This window comes from Calypte anna, chromosome 4A, assembly GCF_003957555.1.
Source record: "Calypte anna isolate BGI_N300 chromosome 4A, bCalAnn1_v1.p, whole genome shotgun sequence".
NCBI lineage: Eukaryota > Metazoa > Chordata > Aves > Apodiformes > Trochilidae > Calypte > Calypte anna.
In genome coordinates, this window is record NC_044248.1 from 16487337 (window position 1) to 16502258 (window position 14922).

Here is a 14922-nt window from a genome sequence, read left to right on the forward strand (position 1 = left end):
TTAGGGTATGGCAGCTCTCAGGCCCACATAGGTTGGGCAAACAAAAGAATACAAACTTCCAAGTGAAAAAATAAGGTTCACTGGATGGAAATCTAACAGTCTTAACATACATTTTTTCTAGATACTGGCTATAATATATATATATATGTGTATATATATATATAGGGTAATTAGTTCTATCAGAATTAGATGGGCATTTTGCATGTACCCTTTGAAAAAAGCTAAGATTATGTTAATGATGGGACAAACCTCACTTTCATAAAATTAAATACAAATTCCTGTTCTATCCTCCACTAACCACAAATAAAGCCTCATCAATCTTTTGCATGCAGTAATCCTTGGGTTTCTGTTTATGCACACCCTGCTTTCACCACTTCACTACTGCATAGAGTGTTCTGACCACGAATATCCTCAGACCAACACTCAGAGGGGATTTTAGAAGTCTTACATTTTAAAGAGAAATGTTTAATGAGATATTTGCAGACTTAGTGTACAAATCCTGCCACATCTAGGAGTAAAGACCTTAATTCAAAAAGATGATCTATCCTGAAGTGGCCCATTCATGCAGTGGCCCATGTGTCAACAGTCTCTTCTGCATTTATTTACCAAAATGGTCTTCATCTGGTTCACTTTTTGTGAAAGAGAAATATGACTGAGATAGTCACACAAGGAGGAAGAGGAAGCCAGTGCACATTCTAGGGAAGTCTCTGCTTAAGTGCAGCCAGAGGGATGTAAAAGAGGTTGCTGAATTTGGTACATTACATGGAAAACTTAACCACTCTGATCCTTCTGGTTGTTCCAAGTTTTGGCACTGATAATTTATGCATTTTTAGATTATCTGTGTCACAGCTTCTTTCTTTTCAAGAGTTAACTTTTAATTTAACAGTCCTGTAAAGTTTATCCATTTGAGTTTAAAATCCTTTTGATCTCAATTGGGAAGTGTAATGAAAGGATTCTCCTCACAGCTCTGACCAACTTACAGAGATTGTGAAGGTCCTAGGAGGTCTCTTCATAAGACTCCAGCAGTAGTAATTTTTGCTCCTAAATAATCTGTACTCTTTTGTTTACAACTCTCATGCAGAGAGAAAAGCTTCCCAGCAATCAATGAAACAGGAATTAGACTAGAATGAGTCATATGTTTATACCTAGTAATCCTCTTCAAGGCACTAATAGTGTTTACTCTAAGCTAAATCTGCTTATACTGTTTCAGATAGTCCATTCTCTCTGTCCTCAAGGTTAACAACAAAAAATTGAAAATAAATTTCACCCTAAATAAAAATTCCTGTGAGCAAATAGGGGTTGGGTTAATAAGAAGGGACCAACTTTTCCATGTGTTGTTCTGGGTCCCATTAAACTTAGGAAAGCAAAGTGTAAGACTAGCACTCAGAATTCAGTTTATGCAAAGAAAACGAAGCATAAAAATTCAAAATTTTATTTTCTTTCTCCAGCATTTTAAAATATTACCAAATATTTAATAATTAAATTGTGAATGGCAACTATATTTTTGGGAGTGCTGAGTATTTTCTCTACTATGGAAATGTCAGTCAGTATGAAAGTTCCTACTGAAGTATCTCAAAACTGAACTGAAACACCTTATGAACAAACATAGGATAACACTTCAATTTAATAGCATATACTTTGATTAAAGGTGAATTGTTTTAAATAATAATTAATAAATTTAATTACTAATTTGTCATAAAATTGTAACCTACAGTTATAAATAATGATCCTTAACAGGTATAAAATATAAGACTCCTCAAACTAGTCATTGCATGCATTGGCTAGACTCAAAGAAAACATTTCTCTAAGTTTAATAGTAATTTTTGCCACTTATTTTTCATTAGTGAAGGTTACTTAGTTTTGTTTTCTTTCTCAAGAGAAGAAGAAACTCTTCAATCCCATGAGGTTAAGAACAAAGCTGCCCTCACACATGGTTTTGTCCTTAATCAGAAAAGGATCCATCAGGATGCCCAAATGTCTCTTTTTTGCAGCACTCTGAGAGGAAAGATAATGAAACCAAACCAAATATTTCAAAGTACTCCACATTTAAAACTGTAACTTAAACAAACAAAAAAACGCATTGTGTGCAAACCCCAGAACTTTAAGGTTATTACTCAGCAATAAAAAGAAGTCCAGCTTGCTGGCAGAACTATGAGAGGAAGCAGAAAGGTTAAGGAGTATGAGGGAGGCTGAGAAAGCAATAGACTGGTGGAATCATGCTTTGCCTTCCCTGAGACAGAATCAGGAACTACCACCAGAAAATACAATTAGATCAAGAAGATTCTGAATCCTCCCCTGCTTAAAGGAAAGGAGTAAATAGGGGCAAGTCCATGCTCCTGGTGGCAGGCAAACCTCCTCCTTGCCTACCTTGCCTTTCCAAGTGCCTCTGTATCACAGGTAATGAGGTTATGGAATGCCAATCAAGTGGGTGATGTGGATGATGGTCCATCTACAGCAAAGATGTTGCCAAGGTCAGCATGGCCCACCTCTTGTAACATGACAACCTCATGAGAAGAAGTGATGGGGGTTATATTTGTAGGTGACTCCTTTCTGAAAGGAACAAAAGGTCCAAATGCCAGACAGTCTCCTCTTAGGGAGGTCTGCTGCCTTCCTCTGTCCTGGGTTAATGAGGAAGCTTCCTAGCATGGTACTATCCTTGTACTATTTATTGCCCATTACTGCTCTTCCATGTAAGCAGAAATGAAGCCATAACGTGTAGTCCAAGAGAGACTCAGTGCCTTGGGATGGTTGGTAAGGGAATCTGGAGCACAAGTAACTATTTTCTCTGTCCCTCCAATTGCAAACAGTGGCATCAGAAGAAACAGATGGACCCAGTCTACTGATACATAGCTCTGTGGCTGGTGTCACCACCACAGTTTGGGGTTTTTCATTAATGGGGTGGTCTACACAGCATCAGGCATCAGATAAGAATCACCTTTTTCAAGTGGGGAAGAGTGTCTTTGCTTTTAGGACAAGGAATAATGGTTTTAAACTAAAAGAGGACAAATATAGACTAAGTAGAAAGAAGAATTTTTTTGCAATGTGAGTGCTGACCTCCTGGAACAGGTTGCTCAGAGAAGCAGTAGATGCCTCATCCCTGGAAACATTCAAGTAGCTGAAGATGATCCTGCTTACTGCAGAGGGGTTGGGCTAGGTGACCTTTAAATGTCCCTTTCAGTCCAAACTATTCTGTAATTCTATTTATGACCTAAGAATTTGAGGGGCAAGAACTACAGGAAATAAAGCACCTTTTACCAGAAAAGCTTTCAGGATAATACGTCCTCCTTTAGTTTTGCTATTTCTGCTGTGCAATTCAAGAACATCTTATTTGACCTCCACTGCCTCTCCCCAACTCTTACCAAGTATCCTAACAAAAGACATCCTCTGCCTATAAACCTTGCATCATTTAACAGGTTTTCTTTGAAAGGTAATCTTAACTCATGAAATTTATAATGTTGTTTTTTTTTTTCTCCAAGACATGCAACATTTTTATTCTTATATTCCTGATTTCTTCTTTTCCCATTTCTAATGAAACTTGAGAGCTGTAGCCTCAGACGCATTTTTCAATTTCCTAGCTTACTTAAAAAACTGATGTTAAAACTGACAGGAAAAATTCAAAGATAAAAACATGCAATGCTTTAATACTTTTTATGTAACCAAAGTTATATCAGTCTCCATTAAATAAATTGTAGGCTATTAAAGGAAAAGTAATTTCTAGCTTCATTCAGATTGAGACAAGGAGGAAATTGCAGCCATCCGTTTACTCCCTGGAGTACCCTAGATACAATCTATCAGCAACTTCCTTAAAAGCAGCTTTGTGAGTCTTGGAATGTCTATGCTCTTAAAGCACCAAGAACAAATCTTTGAGGTGAGTCTAAATTGCAAACTCCAGAACTCGACCTCAGGCCTGACATTTTCCAAAGTCTGAATGAACAGCACTCTTTTGTGGTATCAAGTCCTGCTGTAGTCCTTGTTTAGTCATTGTTTCATGTTTTCCTTTCTTTTTTTAATTTTTTTTCCTTTTCATTGCTTTCCTGCTGTATTTGCTCAGCTCTTCTAACGGTGCAGGTACCCTAAGGATGTTTGTCAACACAGGAAAACACGTGGGAGCTCTAAAGATCCACACTACCACAAAGATATTAAGCATTTATAGTAATTTTTCTTCTCTACTGCACCATATAATGGGACTTATTTAAATAAGACACATCCAGGGTTGAAGCCAAGGAACATTCTAAACAAACGGTCTTCTGATGCATCTGTTGTGAAATCAATGCTAAGGACTAGGAAAAAGATACAACTAAGAGTCTTCAGTTTATTATCAAAATTGCTCTTCTGATGCGTGATATTGGTCCATTAAAAAAAAAATAAAAACACCCCCCTTGCCTCAAAATATTTCTAATTTCCACATGGCACCGTGCATAAAGCATAGAATCTAAACCACATTCTGAGGCCATAGTGAGCAAAAGGTAAACACATTCAGTGGTAACAGAGAGAGTCCAAATGTCAATATACACTGATACTATGTGAAGCTCCTATTCTTTACCAATAGCCTTTATTTTTCAGGTTTCCCTGAATGGATTCAGTGTTTCAGCAGAACACTGCAAGGTTTAAGAAACTTACTGCAATGGACCTCATCACTCCAGTCATCACAGTCATTGTAGCCATTACATTGCAGTTTCCCTGGGATGCAGATCCCACTGGCACACAAGAAACTCTCCTCTCTGCACAGTGCTGGAAAAGAGAAGAAAAGAAAGAATTCATATTAAACTTCTCAGGGTAAAAAGAAATAAGCTGAAACAAAAGATAGAAGAATGAGTTCTAATTGATGCAGTTAAACACCAAACCCCAAATTAATCAAATTCAAGCAAATGCAAATTGACATTCTCATCTCAACTTTTTTTATTTCAAAAATAGTTATTTAGGCTGAGTTCATCACTGAGGTTCAATCTGACATTACCCATAAAAAAGCAGCTGTATAGAGTAACTGTTAAAAAATGAACTTAGGATGGAATTATAAAAGCTCTATTTTTCACACTAAATAGGAGAGTTATTCTATTATATTTATATATAATATCCTACCCTATTTATATATGTAATCCCATCAGATTAAATACCCAGTTGAAGTTACTATAGATGGATCTTCCCAGCCTAGGTGTTCAGGCAAAAGATTAGCAGGTTGAGACTTAATAGTGTCATAGCACAGACACCTTTCTAGAGGGGAAGGATTCCTTAAACATCTTATAACTGCCTGATCAGAACTGCCTGGAAGACAGTCATCATTGCTATTTGATATATGGGGAATGGAGATACCTACAGAGACAAAAAAACCCCAAAACCTAGAGCTTTAGGTATTCCACTGGAGATACCTTGTAGGGCCATAATGTTCAGAGGGAGGCAATTCATAACACCTCCCCATTCAAGTCCTTTAGGGCACTAAAAAGACAAAGATGCAGATCAACATTAATTGATCTACACAATAGAGACCAAAATTCCAGGCTTTCACTTTAAAAATCACTGGCTAAGAAAAATCCCTGTAAAACACAGAGATGGGGAAAGATATCAAGTGGCAATTTTAATGGACGTGCGAGGTAAAAGACGCCAAGCAGAAAAGCAAATATTTAGTACAGAACCCGGTTGTTGGTTTTTGTGGTTTGTTTTTTCAAAAGCCACAGTTAACAGTCAGGCTACTAAAAAAAACCTAGAAAGTTTCATCTCCAGTAAAAGATCAGCAAAAAAAAAAGCAAAAAAAAAAAGCAACAAAAAACTAGAAAACACAAACAGTAACTTTAAGCATATGCACCTGAACCGAGAAATAGGTTTCAGAGGTGGAAGGAAAAAAATCCTGGTATATTGCCAGTTTAAAGTTATTAAATGTATCCATGTGAGGGAACAGCAAGTTCAGACAATTCAATCTCATGACAGTTCAGCATTTGACGCAGAAATTCCACTGTAATTCAAACTTTGTAACCAAGCTTGCCAAGAGTAAAGATCTCTAACTGTAGCTTTTAAACTTTACCACAATGCAAATACAGGTATGAAAAAACATTATTTGCAGCAGCAGCAGCAACGATAGATTCTCTTCCTCCATTAAAGCAGTTTTGCACATGATCACAAGATTGCTCTATATTTCTCATTCTAAAATGCTTAAACTTTCATTTTTCCTATTTCTACATGAAAATTCAGTTCCTGTATCTTCTCTCTTTATTCTCTGAATCTGACACTTCACAAAGTCTGGAAATCATGTTTATTATCTGTGCATATTGAGTATTGTCATCATAATTTTGTATTCTTCATAACATGTCTACCAAGAAGAATCATCCTGCAGAATAAAGTTTAAATTTAAATTAAGCAAAATTAAGCAAATATCTAATGATATAATTTTTTATATCATGAGGTTTTATGACCTTATTTTGGCACTGCATTAAATAACAGCATGAAGATAACACATTATATAAATTTCAGAGGAAGCCATCAATAAATCAACTACTATGGTGATGTTTCTGTCAACATTTCTGTCAACATACTTGGTGCTACACTCAGTAGAATTCCTAAGATAAAAAACTATCCTTAACAGTGAAGTACTAACCACAATAATGTGTGGATTAAGCACCTTCTTGGGCAAACAATGTTCTTTTTAATCTCTCTCATCTTATGAAGTAACTCAGAGAGTATAAGTAATCCCATTTTATATGTCTTCAGAAGAATAGAAATAGAAAAATGAAATAAAATGGAAAGCAAAGTGGTGCTGATGAAATCTGGCAGTGTTTCACCAAGCATGAAGATACAATTTAAGTATATAAAAGATGAAAGGTAGAAAGAGATGAAAAACATGAACTAATAAATACTGACTTTTCATGCCACTAAATCATTTTTTATCTGCTTTATTTGGTTGTTAAACCATCCTGTTTCATAGAATTTCAGCTTCTTACTTCTTGAAGCATGCTGGTCTTCACAAGAGTATCCTATCAGGAATTCTGGCTGCTGGCTGGAGACAAGTATCTTTCAGGCCTTTGTTACCCTCCCTTTGTCAAGTCTTGGTGTTACTCTAATAGTTTTCTATTTTCTCAGCTATCTCACAGCAGTTCCAGTGATGACCAGGACCCTTTCTAGACCTAGGACTGAGATCTCCATGGTTTTCATTTTCACTATTCATTAGATGTGACAGGTTTCTTTTCACTCCTGTCCTTGATCTGCAGCTACCAGGTAAAACCTACAGCCTGGAATACAGCTTTTTGCCATTCTTTTGCATATTGGGATGCAGAACAATCTGCTCACAGTGATGCCACCTCTGCCTTTCTGTGACTTCATATGTACATGTGAAAGACATCTTTCAATGCAAAAGTAATGTGTCTGTTGTCCCTAGCCAAGGTATTGGGTATGTCACCATTTGCAAAGTGAGCATTCACTTCCTTTGAAACTACATTTTTCCTGAGCACCCACCAAATAACTCAACTCCTTCACATTACCATATCAATAACTGGCTTGTTCCCTTCATTAAAAATGAACAGTTGTGTTTTGACATCTAGAAGACCTGATTTAGATTATAAGTAGGATGCAAAATCACCTTCTGTTGTCAGTATATTATGATATTCAGAGCTGGAAATTATTATCTATCTCATGATAACTGCTCTTAAATATGATGGAAATATCACTGTCCTATTTTAAGGAAAATCCTAACTGAAAATTCAGCTAATATTCCCTTTCACAGTAGAAGTCTCCATCCTTATTTTCCCTAAAATTCTGTCCTTTCTATTTTGAGATTTATAGAAAACCACCTATTATTTTGTGATTGAGGAGCAGGCAGAAAATTTCTTTGAAAACTCATTATTTTCTCTAGTAAAATTGAACTTCATATCTTGTCTTAATAAATAGCACAAACTGGATTTGATTTTTAACAGTGAAAAAAATCAGCCACTCACAGAAAATTCACATGCATTATTTGTTAGGGATCATCTAATTTATAAAAGCTCTATGAAGCAACTTTTTGTATCACCTTGGACAATTCTGGCAATCTGTGCCTTAGTTCTATACCTATAAAATGATGAAAAATTATCTCCCTTCTTGGGCTATTTGAGGAGAAAAATCATCAGCTGCAGTACTTCAGAGTTAATGCTACAAGAGTATTATTAACTTATTTTAACCCTGATGAACTGCTATTCAAGCTTCTCCACAGAGACTGAAATATGTTTCCATTTTGGGAAACATCAGGATAGCTTTCAGAGGAACACCACTGAATGCAGGAAGATCAAGAGAAAAACCTGAAAGATAAACTTCAGTGGTAACAATGCAATTTTTGAGATAGAACATGGCCATTTAAAACTCCCACCAGGGAATGACCCATTTTAAAAGCCCACAGCAGGCAGTCATTAAAAGATTATTACACCTGTTAAATCTGCCCTTGGGACTGAGGAAGGAGCCTCTTCTGTGTTCACATAAATTAAATAATTTCTGCTCATGATCAGCCTTTGTATACAGTAATGTGATGTTCTTGACAATTTGCTGAAGCACTGGGTGCCCAGTGGATGCTGTGATGCACCACTGAGCACTGGACATGCCCAAGCATGCAGAGTGTATTTTTCAAAAATGACAAACAGCTCCACCTTGCACTGATGGCAAGTGCAATTAATTACCCAGATTTCCAATTTTATTCATGGTCCTAGCAGAGCAGTCCTTTCTATTACACTATGGCAACAGACACAGACTCTCTCCCTCTGAGCACCTTCATATTTAATTTTAATATTTGGCAGTAGAGGATTTTTTTTCCAATATATTTATATGCTTTTCTAAGCCTGAAATGTTATCTTTTCATCCCTAAGAAACAGGACAGTCTTACATCTAGTCAACTGACACACAGCCTTGTATGAAAAATGTGTTTGTAATAAAACCTTATGTGAATAATTCTAAAATCTTTTCTATTACATTCCCAGGTGCACTCTCCACTTGGGCAGCACATGATCTTGATTTTGCAAGAAAAACATTAGTTTCCCTGCTTTACACATTGCACTTTGCAGTTGCTATAATTAGAACACCCTACAGAGGGCCCTAGAAACAACAGCTTTACTCAGCATGGGCTCTAGCTTCCCAAAACCAGTGTTTATCTCTCCATGATGTCACATAAAAATAGCATATGATAATATATTCAAAAGATTGTAATTCATTATACAAAAAAGGCTGTCTGGAAAGGCAACTTTAACTCACTTTGAAATTTTACATTCTTCTAACTTAAGCTTTTGAGAAATTTCCTGCATGTTCAAAAAACAAAAATTGCATAAACAGGTCAAAAAGAACCATTAACAGAACTATCTTGCTTTGCTTACATTTCTCTGCAAGAGAAGAGATCTTCACTGGTACTGAGAGCAACAATAATAAGGTTCTACCTTCTGTGTGAATATGAATGAAGGTAAAAACCAGGAAGGATATTTATCCCATCATTTTTCCTACAGATTCAAGTCCCCTATTCATTTCTAGCCTGTGAACAAAAGTATGTTCAAGCATTTATAAATCATTCTGACTCTCCCTTCCTAATACATCTCTATCCTATCCTGCTCCTCTCTGATTTCCATTCCAATCCACTTCTCCATTTCTTCTTACTTAAAGTAAACATCTTCCTTTTATCTTGTATGTTATACACAAAAGAGGAAGAATTCAGACAGTTTTCCTGCTCTAACACTCAGCAGCAATCAGAAAGAATTTAAAGAAAAATTAATCTCACCTCTTGCAGTGTTCTAATAGGTGATGACTGGATATGTCAGGCCCAGCCAGTGGGTGGAAAGCACACACACTGTGAACAGTACCTCAACTGAATGTAATTTCTGCTTTCTATGGAACTTAAATCATAGAATCTGCCAAGGCAGAAGGGACCCATCAGGATCATCAGTTCCAACTCCTGTCCCTGTGTAGGGCACCCCAAGAAGTTTTCAGAAGGTTGATGGAAATTATATGTCTTATGCTATAAACAAGTGTTTTTCTTGAGTGTTGAATTTTCATATTTAATTTTCATAAAATATTTCATATTTCATGTTATTTCAATTAATTTCATATTAAATCCTCTCATCTTAGAGGATTTAGATATGCAACAATTTAGAAGACTTTCTTGAAAAGCAGACAAATAGCTTCACACAGAAATCTGAGACTATTCAAAACAAAACAGCAGCAGAGTAAGAAATAGATGTCTGAAGTAAAATTGAAGGGCCATTCCACACAAATTTGCCAAATATATTTTTAAATTATGAAGGTCAATAATTCACACATTTATTAATATAATCATGCAAAAAAAAAAAAAAAATCACAAGCCTAAACTCCTGTAAGGTGAAAGGAACCCAAAGAAAATGGAAACAGCTCTCCAACGTCCTGTTGCTTTTCTGAGTTGTACCTAATTCTGTGCCCAGCAGGAGTGTGCTATTTGTGACTGCCAGTCACTCATTCATTGCCAGTTACTCCATTGTTCAATGTACAACCTCCTAGCATACTTATGTATTTACACTACAGCCTCCTGCTTTATTTATTATTTAAACCTGACCTGAAGACAAAATCATTATATTCCTAATTCCTATGATGTTCACCACTGTGATACCACAGGCATCAATACACATATGGTTACAACATCCCTGTGATCTAAAAGGAGAATTTTATTCCAAAAAAGCCTCAAATCAATACACATCTGAAAATAATTTAGTCTCAACATTTAAAGCACAGCAAAAAGACAACCAGACTTTGTCTTAGTTCTGTGAAGGAACATAACAGAGCAAGAAATTGTAATTTCATCCCAGAGCTCTTCCTACCCAATAAAAAACATATTATTAAACAGGAACTAATGAACATAGTGTAACAGTTAAGAATGAAAACATACACTGCTTTCCTTTTTCTTGGTGTGGAGAGAAGCATATCCTTGCAGTGGAGTCATTTTCAGGTTTGTTTTTGAATTGAGAGCACTTCAGAAATTCTGGCCAAGAAGCATTTACCATACCCAGGACTGGTTCACAGCCTTCTTTTGCTGCCTCACAAAATGTTCCACAGGGCAAGATGCCTTGACTGGAGAAAAGAGACAGAGAACAAAAATACAAATGATTATGACTCTAGCAGACTGTTTTAAAAAGAGAAAAAAATAATAATTAAAACTTCCAAATAATTATACATCCTGCAGAGGTGCCAAAAATGTGCCAAATCTTCCTTATTTATTGAAGGTGACATCAGCTCTGGCTTTCAGGCTAAATCTCAGCTCAAATCCATTTCAGAACACTATGATGAACACACCCTTCCTATTTGAACTAACTGAACTTTGGTCCAGGCAGATGATCAGCAGGTAAGCCTAAACAAAGTTAGTCCTACTGAATAAGTCTTTCACTGAGAACTCAGCACCAACCCACACCCCCCAGAAAAAACAGTTTGGCTGAAGACTGGCCTGATAAGTGGCCAAAAGTGCATCAACACAGCAGAAAATCTGACTACAAATAGAAAAAAGGAATCATAGAATCATTCAGGTACAGATCTCAAAGATCTGTCTGATCATCCAGTCCAACCTTCCAAATAACTCTATTCACCTAGCTTTACCAGCCCACTACTAAACCATGTCCCTAAGCACCATTTCTATAAGATTTTTAAACACATTCAGGGACAGTGACCCGCTCAGCAGACCATTCATTCCAGTGCTTAATAACCCTTCCTGCAAATAAGTTTTTCCTAACATCCAACCTAAACCTCCTATGGTGCAACTTGAAGCCATTTCTTCTTATCCTACTGCTAGCTACTAATGAGAAGAGACTGAAGTTTCAGAAATAAATACATATAAATGCACAAAACACATAACACAGGCACTTCGAAAAATCATTTTACTAAAGGTGTATTCTGGAAAGCCTAATCATTAACAAAAAATGCCATATTTGAAATAAATAATCTATTGCAAAAAATAAACTCTGAATCCTTACCATATTCTTTACTGTAAGGATACACTGTTTTCTTAGTGCTTGAGAGGGAAAAAAGGGTCATTTCCAGAAATAAGTCAATCTGTCACTCAGGTTTGCATCTTGAGGATCATTGCCAACCTGCACCTCACTCTGGGTCTTCACATTGAGACCACACTTAGATTCTCCATACTACATCTAACCTTTTCTTCTGTACCCTTACACTGATTACATTTTCAACATGGTTTTGCAGCTTATATATAATTTATGGCAGAATCTGTAGGGCTTTGCAAATGCAGTTTTGCTTCATTCATAACCAAAACACCACAGAAAAGGTCCTTTCCCTAGTGCACCAGTTTGATTGTATCACCTTTCTTTTTGTGTCTGACTCTTGTTTGTACCTGCCCACTGGAAAAAAAAAAAGGGGGTAGAACTTCGTGTTCAGACATAAGTAAGTGCCCTGAGCTGTACAAGTCCACAGTACCCAACAGTTCTCTTGGTGTTTTAGAGTAACAGAGAAAAGCATAGTCGTATTAGCAGCAGTGTTATAGCAGCAAACTCCATAAGCAAGGAAGAGAAAGCTGCCAGAGCTGCCCAGCTACCAATGGTGACAAGAAGGAATTGGTGTAAAGAAAATATTCACTTGCACAAGTATTCTGAAGTCAGTATTGTTGCCTTAGCTTAGCATGTGGCAAGAGGAGCATGGGTTGTTACTGAGCTCATTACATACTCTAGCTGGAACCACTGTTTCAAAACAGTATCTTTAGACATATATACTCCAGGTGATCTAAGGAATTCTACACAATGTACTTTACATGCGGCAGGACTGAACTTATCTCAGAAACAAGCCAAGGACCTTTACCTCTAAAATCATCTCTGGCACCTTTCTAGTTGGCAGCTCATTTGTTGCCTGGAAAGAAGCTGACACTCTTCTGGTTTTCACAGAACCTATGTGATACGGACAGGAAGAAAGGGCACAGCAAGATCTCTGCAGCAATCATCACTGCCTCCTGTATTCCCTCCTCCTCCCCAGCTGGAGGAGGGGAAGAGTGTGAGGAGTCCTCCCCCTGAGGAGGAAGGAGCAGGATACAAACCGTGATGAACTGTCCATAACTCCCATTCTCCATCCCCCTCAGGGGGATGCTCAGGGGCAGGTGGTAGAGAACTCAGGAGTAAAGTTAAGGCTGTGCAGAAGGGAGGGGTAGGGAAAGTTGTCTTAGTAATTAGTTTTTATTTTCTCATTATCCTCCTCTGACTTGATCAGTAAAAAATTAAACCGATTTCCCCAAATCAAGTCTGTTTTGCCTGTGACGGTAACTGGTGAGTGATGTCTCCCTGTCCTTACCTCAACCCACAAGTGTTTCGTTATATTTTCTCTCTCCTCTCCAGCTGAGGTAAGTGATGGAGCATTTTTGGTGGATACCTGGCATCAAGCCAGGGTCAACCCATCACAGATATATACACAGAACAATAATAATAATGCTTCTAAAGACAACTACATAGTGATTAAATAAGCCAAATAGAATTTGCAGTCTCTAGAGAAGCTCTGACAAACCAGAAGACATAAGATTATCCAGCAATTACTGCAATATTTGGCGCAGTTTCAATGTCCAGTCACATGTGCTCCATAAATCAAATATTTCTGGATAATAATCAAGTTTAATTTGGACATATCACTTAATCTACTGAAGGATGAAAAGATGATTAAAAGCTTCCATCATGATTAGTCTTATTTACAGCTACTGAGAGACCAATCATTTTAAAAATAAACTGGCACGTCTACAGCAATCATCTTACCATAATTTGTTTGGCGCCAGTGGCAGGCACAGAAGCAGGTTATGCCATATTATCTTTAGGATTTTCATGGAAAAAACTCTTGCTAAAGATGAAGTTTGATCAAAGAACAGATATGTGAAATATTTTTAACTCTGTTGGTTCCCTCACACCTAAGAGTTCATACTTCAGTTATCTCACTTGCATAGAATTATGAACATCAAGAATCATATGGCATCGGAAGAAACAAAAATGTTCTTTACAGTTTATAAAAACTATATTAAGGGCAAAGAAAATAAATAAAGAGTTTTAATTTGCATAAGGTAAGTTCAGAGAAGATGTTTATCAGGAGTTTTATATCAAATATTCATTGAAGAAGATATATACAATAGAGTATATGCTCTGAAACCATTATGCTAGTTATTTTAAGCTTCCAAAGAGGCTACACACTGCCTGAGAGCAAATGATCTGACTTCCTCGTCATGTCAATCACCTAGAGTTAACTGAAAATGGTATTCAAACTGCCTGATTATAATCATACATTGATCTAAATCCTTGTCATTCACTTAAATATGTTTTACATTTTTATACAAATTCTTTTCAGAAATTACTCTTCCTGTAGTACAGGCTTCTCTGCAATCACATTACCATGCACAGGGCTCATCAGTAGAATCTCTAAGTCAGTTAAGTGCTTATCAAAGTATGCTACAAGAAGTAAGAAGAGGGAAGCTCCTCTAGGCAACTATTTTCCTCTTGCTGCAGAATTGAACAGATTTTCTAAGGAACAATTATTAAAGGCACCTCAAGGGTCCCTCTCTCAAACTCAGCAGCCATTGAGCACATGGTTCTTGTTTTGTCTTTTCTGGAAGCAGAAGCAGCATGTGCAGTGCTTGATCTCAAATGTCTGTATCTGTTTCTGTGCTGCTTTTAGTTTTGCAGTAACATCTGCTTGCAGGTTGTACTGTAAGCCAGGTCAAGTAACTGTTTCAACTGAAAAGTATTGTGATGTGCTCCAACCAAAAAGTTTTCTCATCTGACAAGGACAACTAAATCGGCACCACCGAGGGGATATAGGCAAAGCAGGAACCAGCTGTCAAGACAGGGAGAGGTAAAAACTACTAAAGCCCACATAGGCATTAAATTAAATGCACATCCCAGGAAATTTTACAATATATCTAGTGCTCATTATTTTCTATGGCTCTCTATTTTCTATTTCTTCATGTCCTCACATTAGTATCTCAACTGGTAA

General features: G+C 36.9%; 1 protein-coding gene across 1 annotated transcript in view; it reads right to left on the reverse strand.

Annotated features, from left to right (window-relative positions):
- The window catches only part of CORIN (corin, serine peptidase), a 121480-nt gene that overhangs the window by 44828 nt on the left and 61730 nt on the right, over positions 1 to 14922 (reverse strand). The window contains exons 5-6 of the mRNA XM_030449768.1: positions 10850 to 11031; positions 4621 to 4731 (exon numbers count right to left, since the gene is read on the reverse strand). Coding sequence (XP_030305628.1) covers positions 4621 to 4731; positions 10850 to 11031 — 293 coding nt within the window. The remainder of the gene's footprint in view (positions 1 to 4620; positions 4732 to 10849; positions 11032 to 14922) is intronic.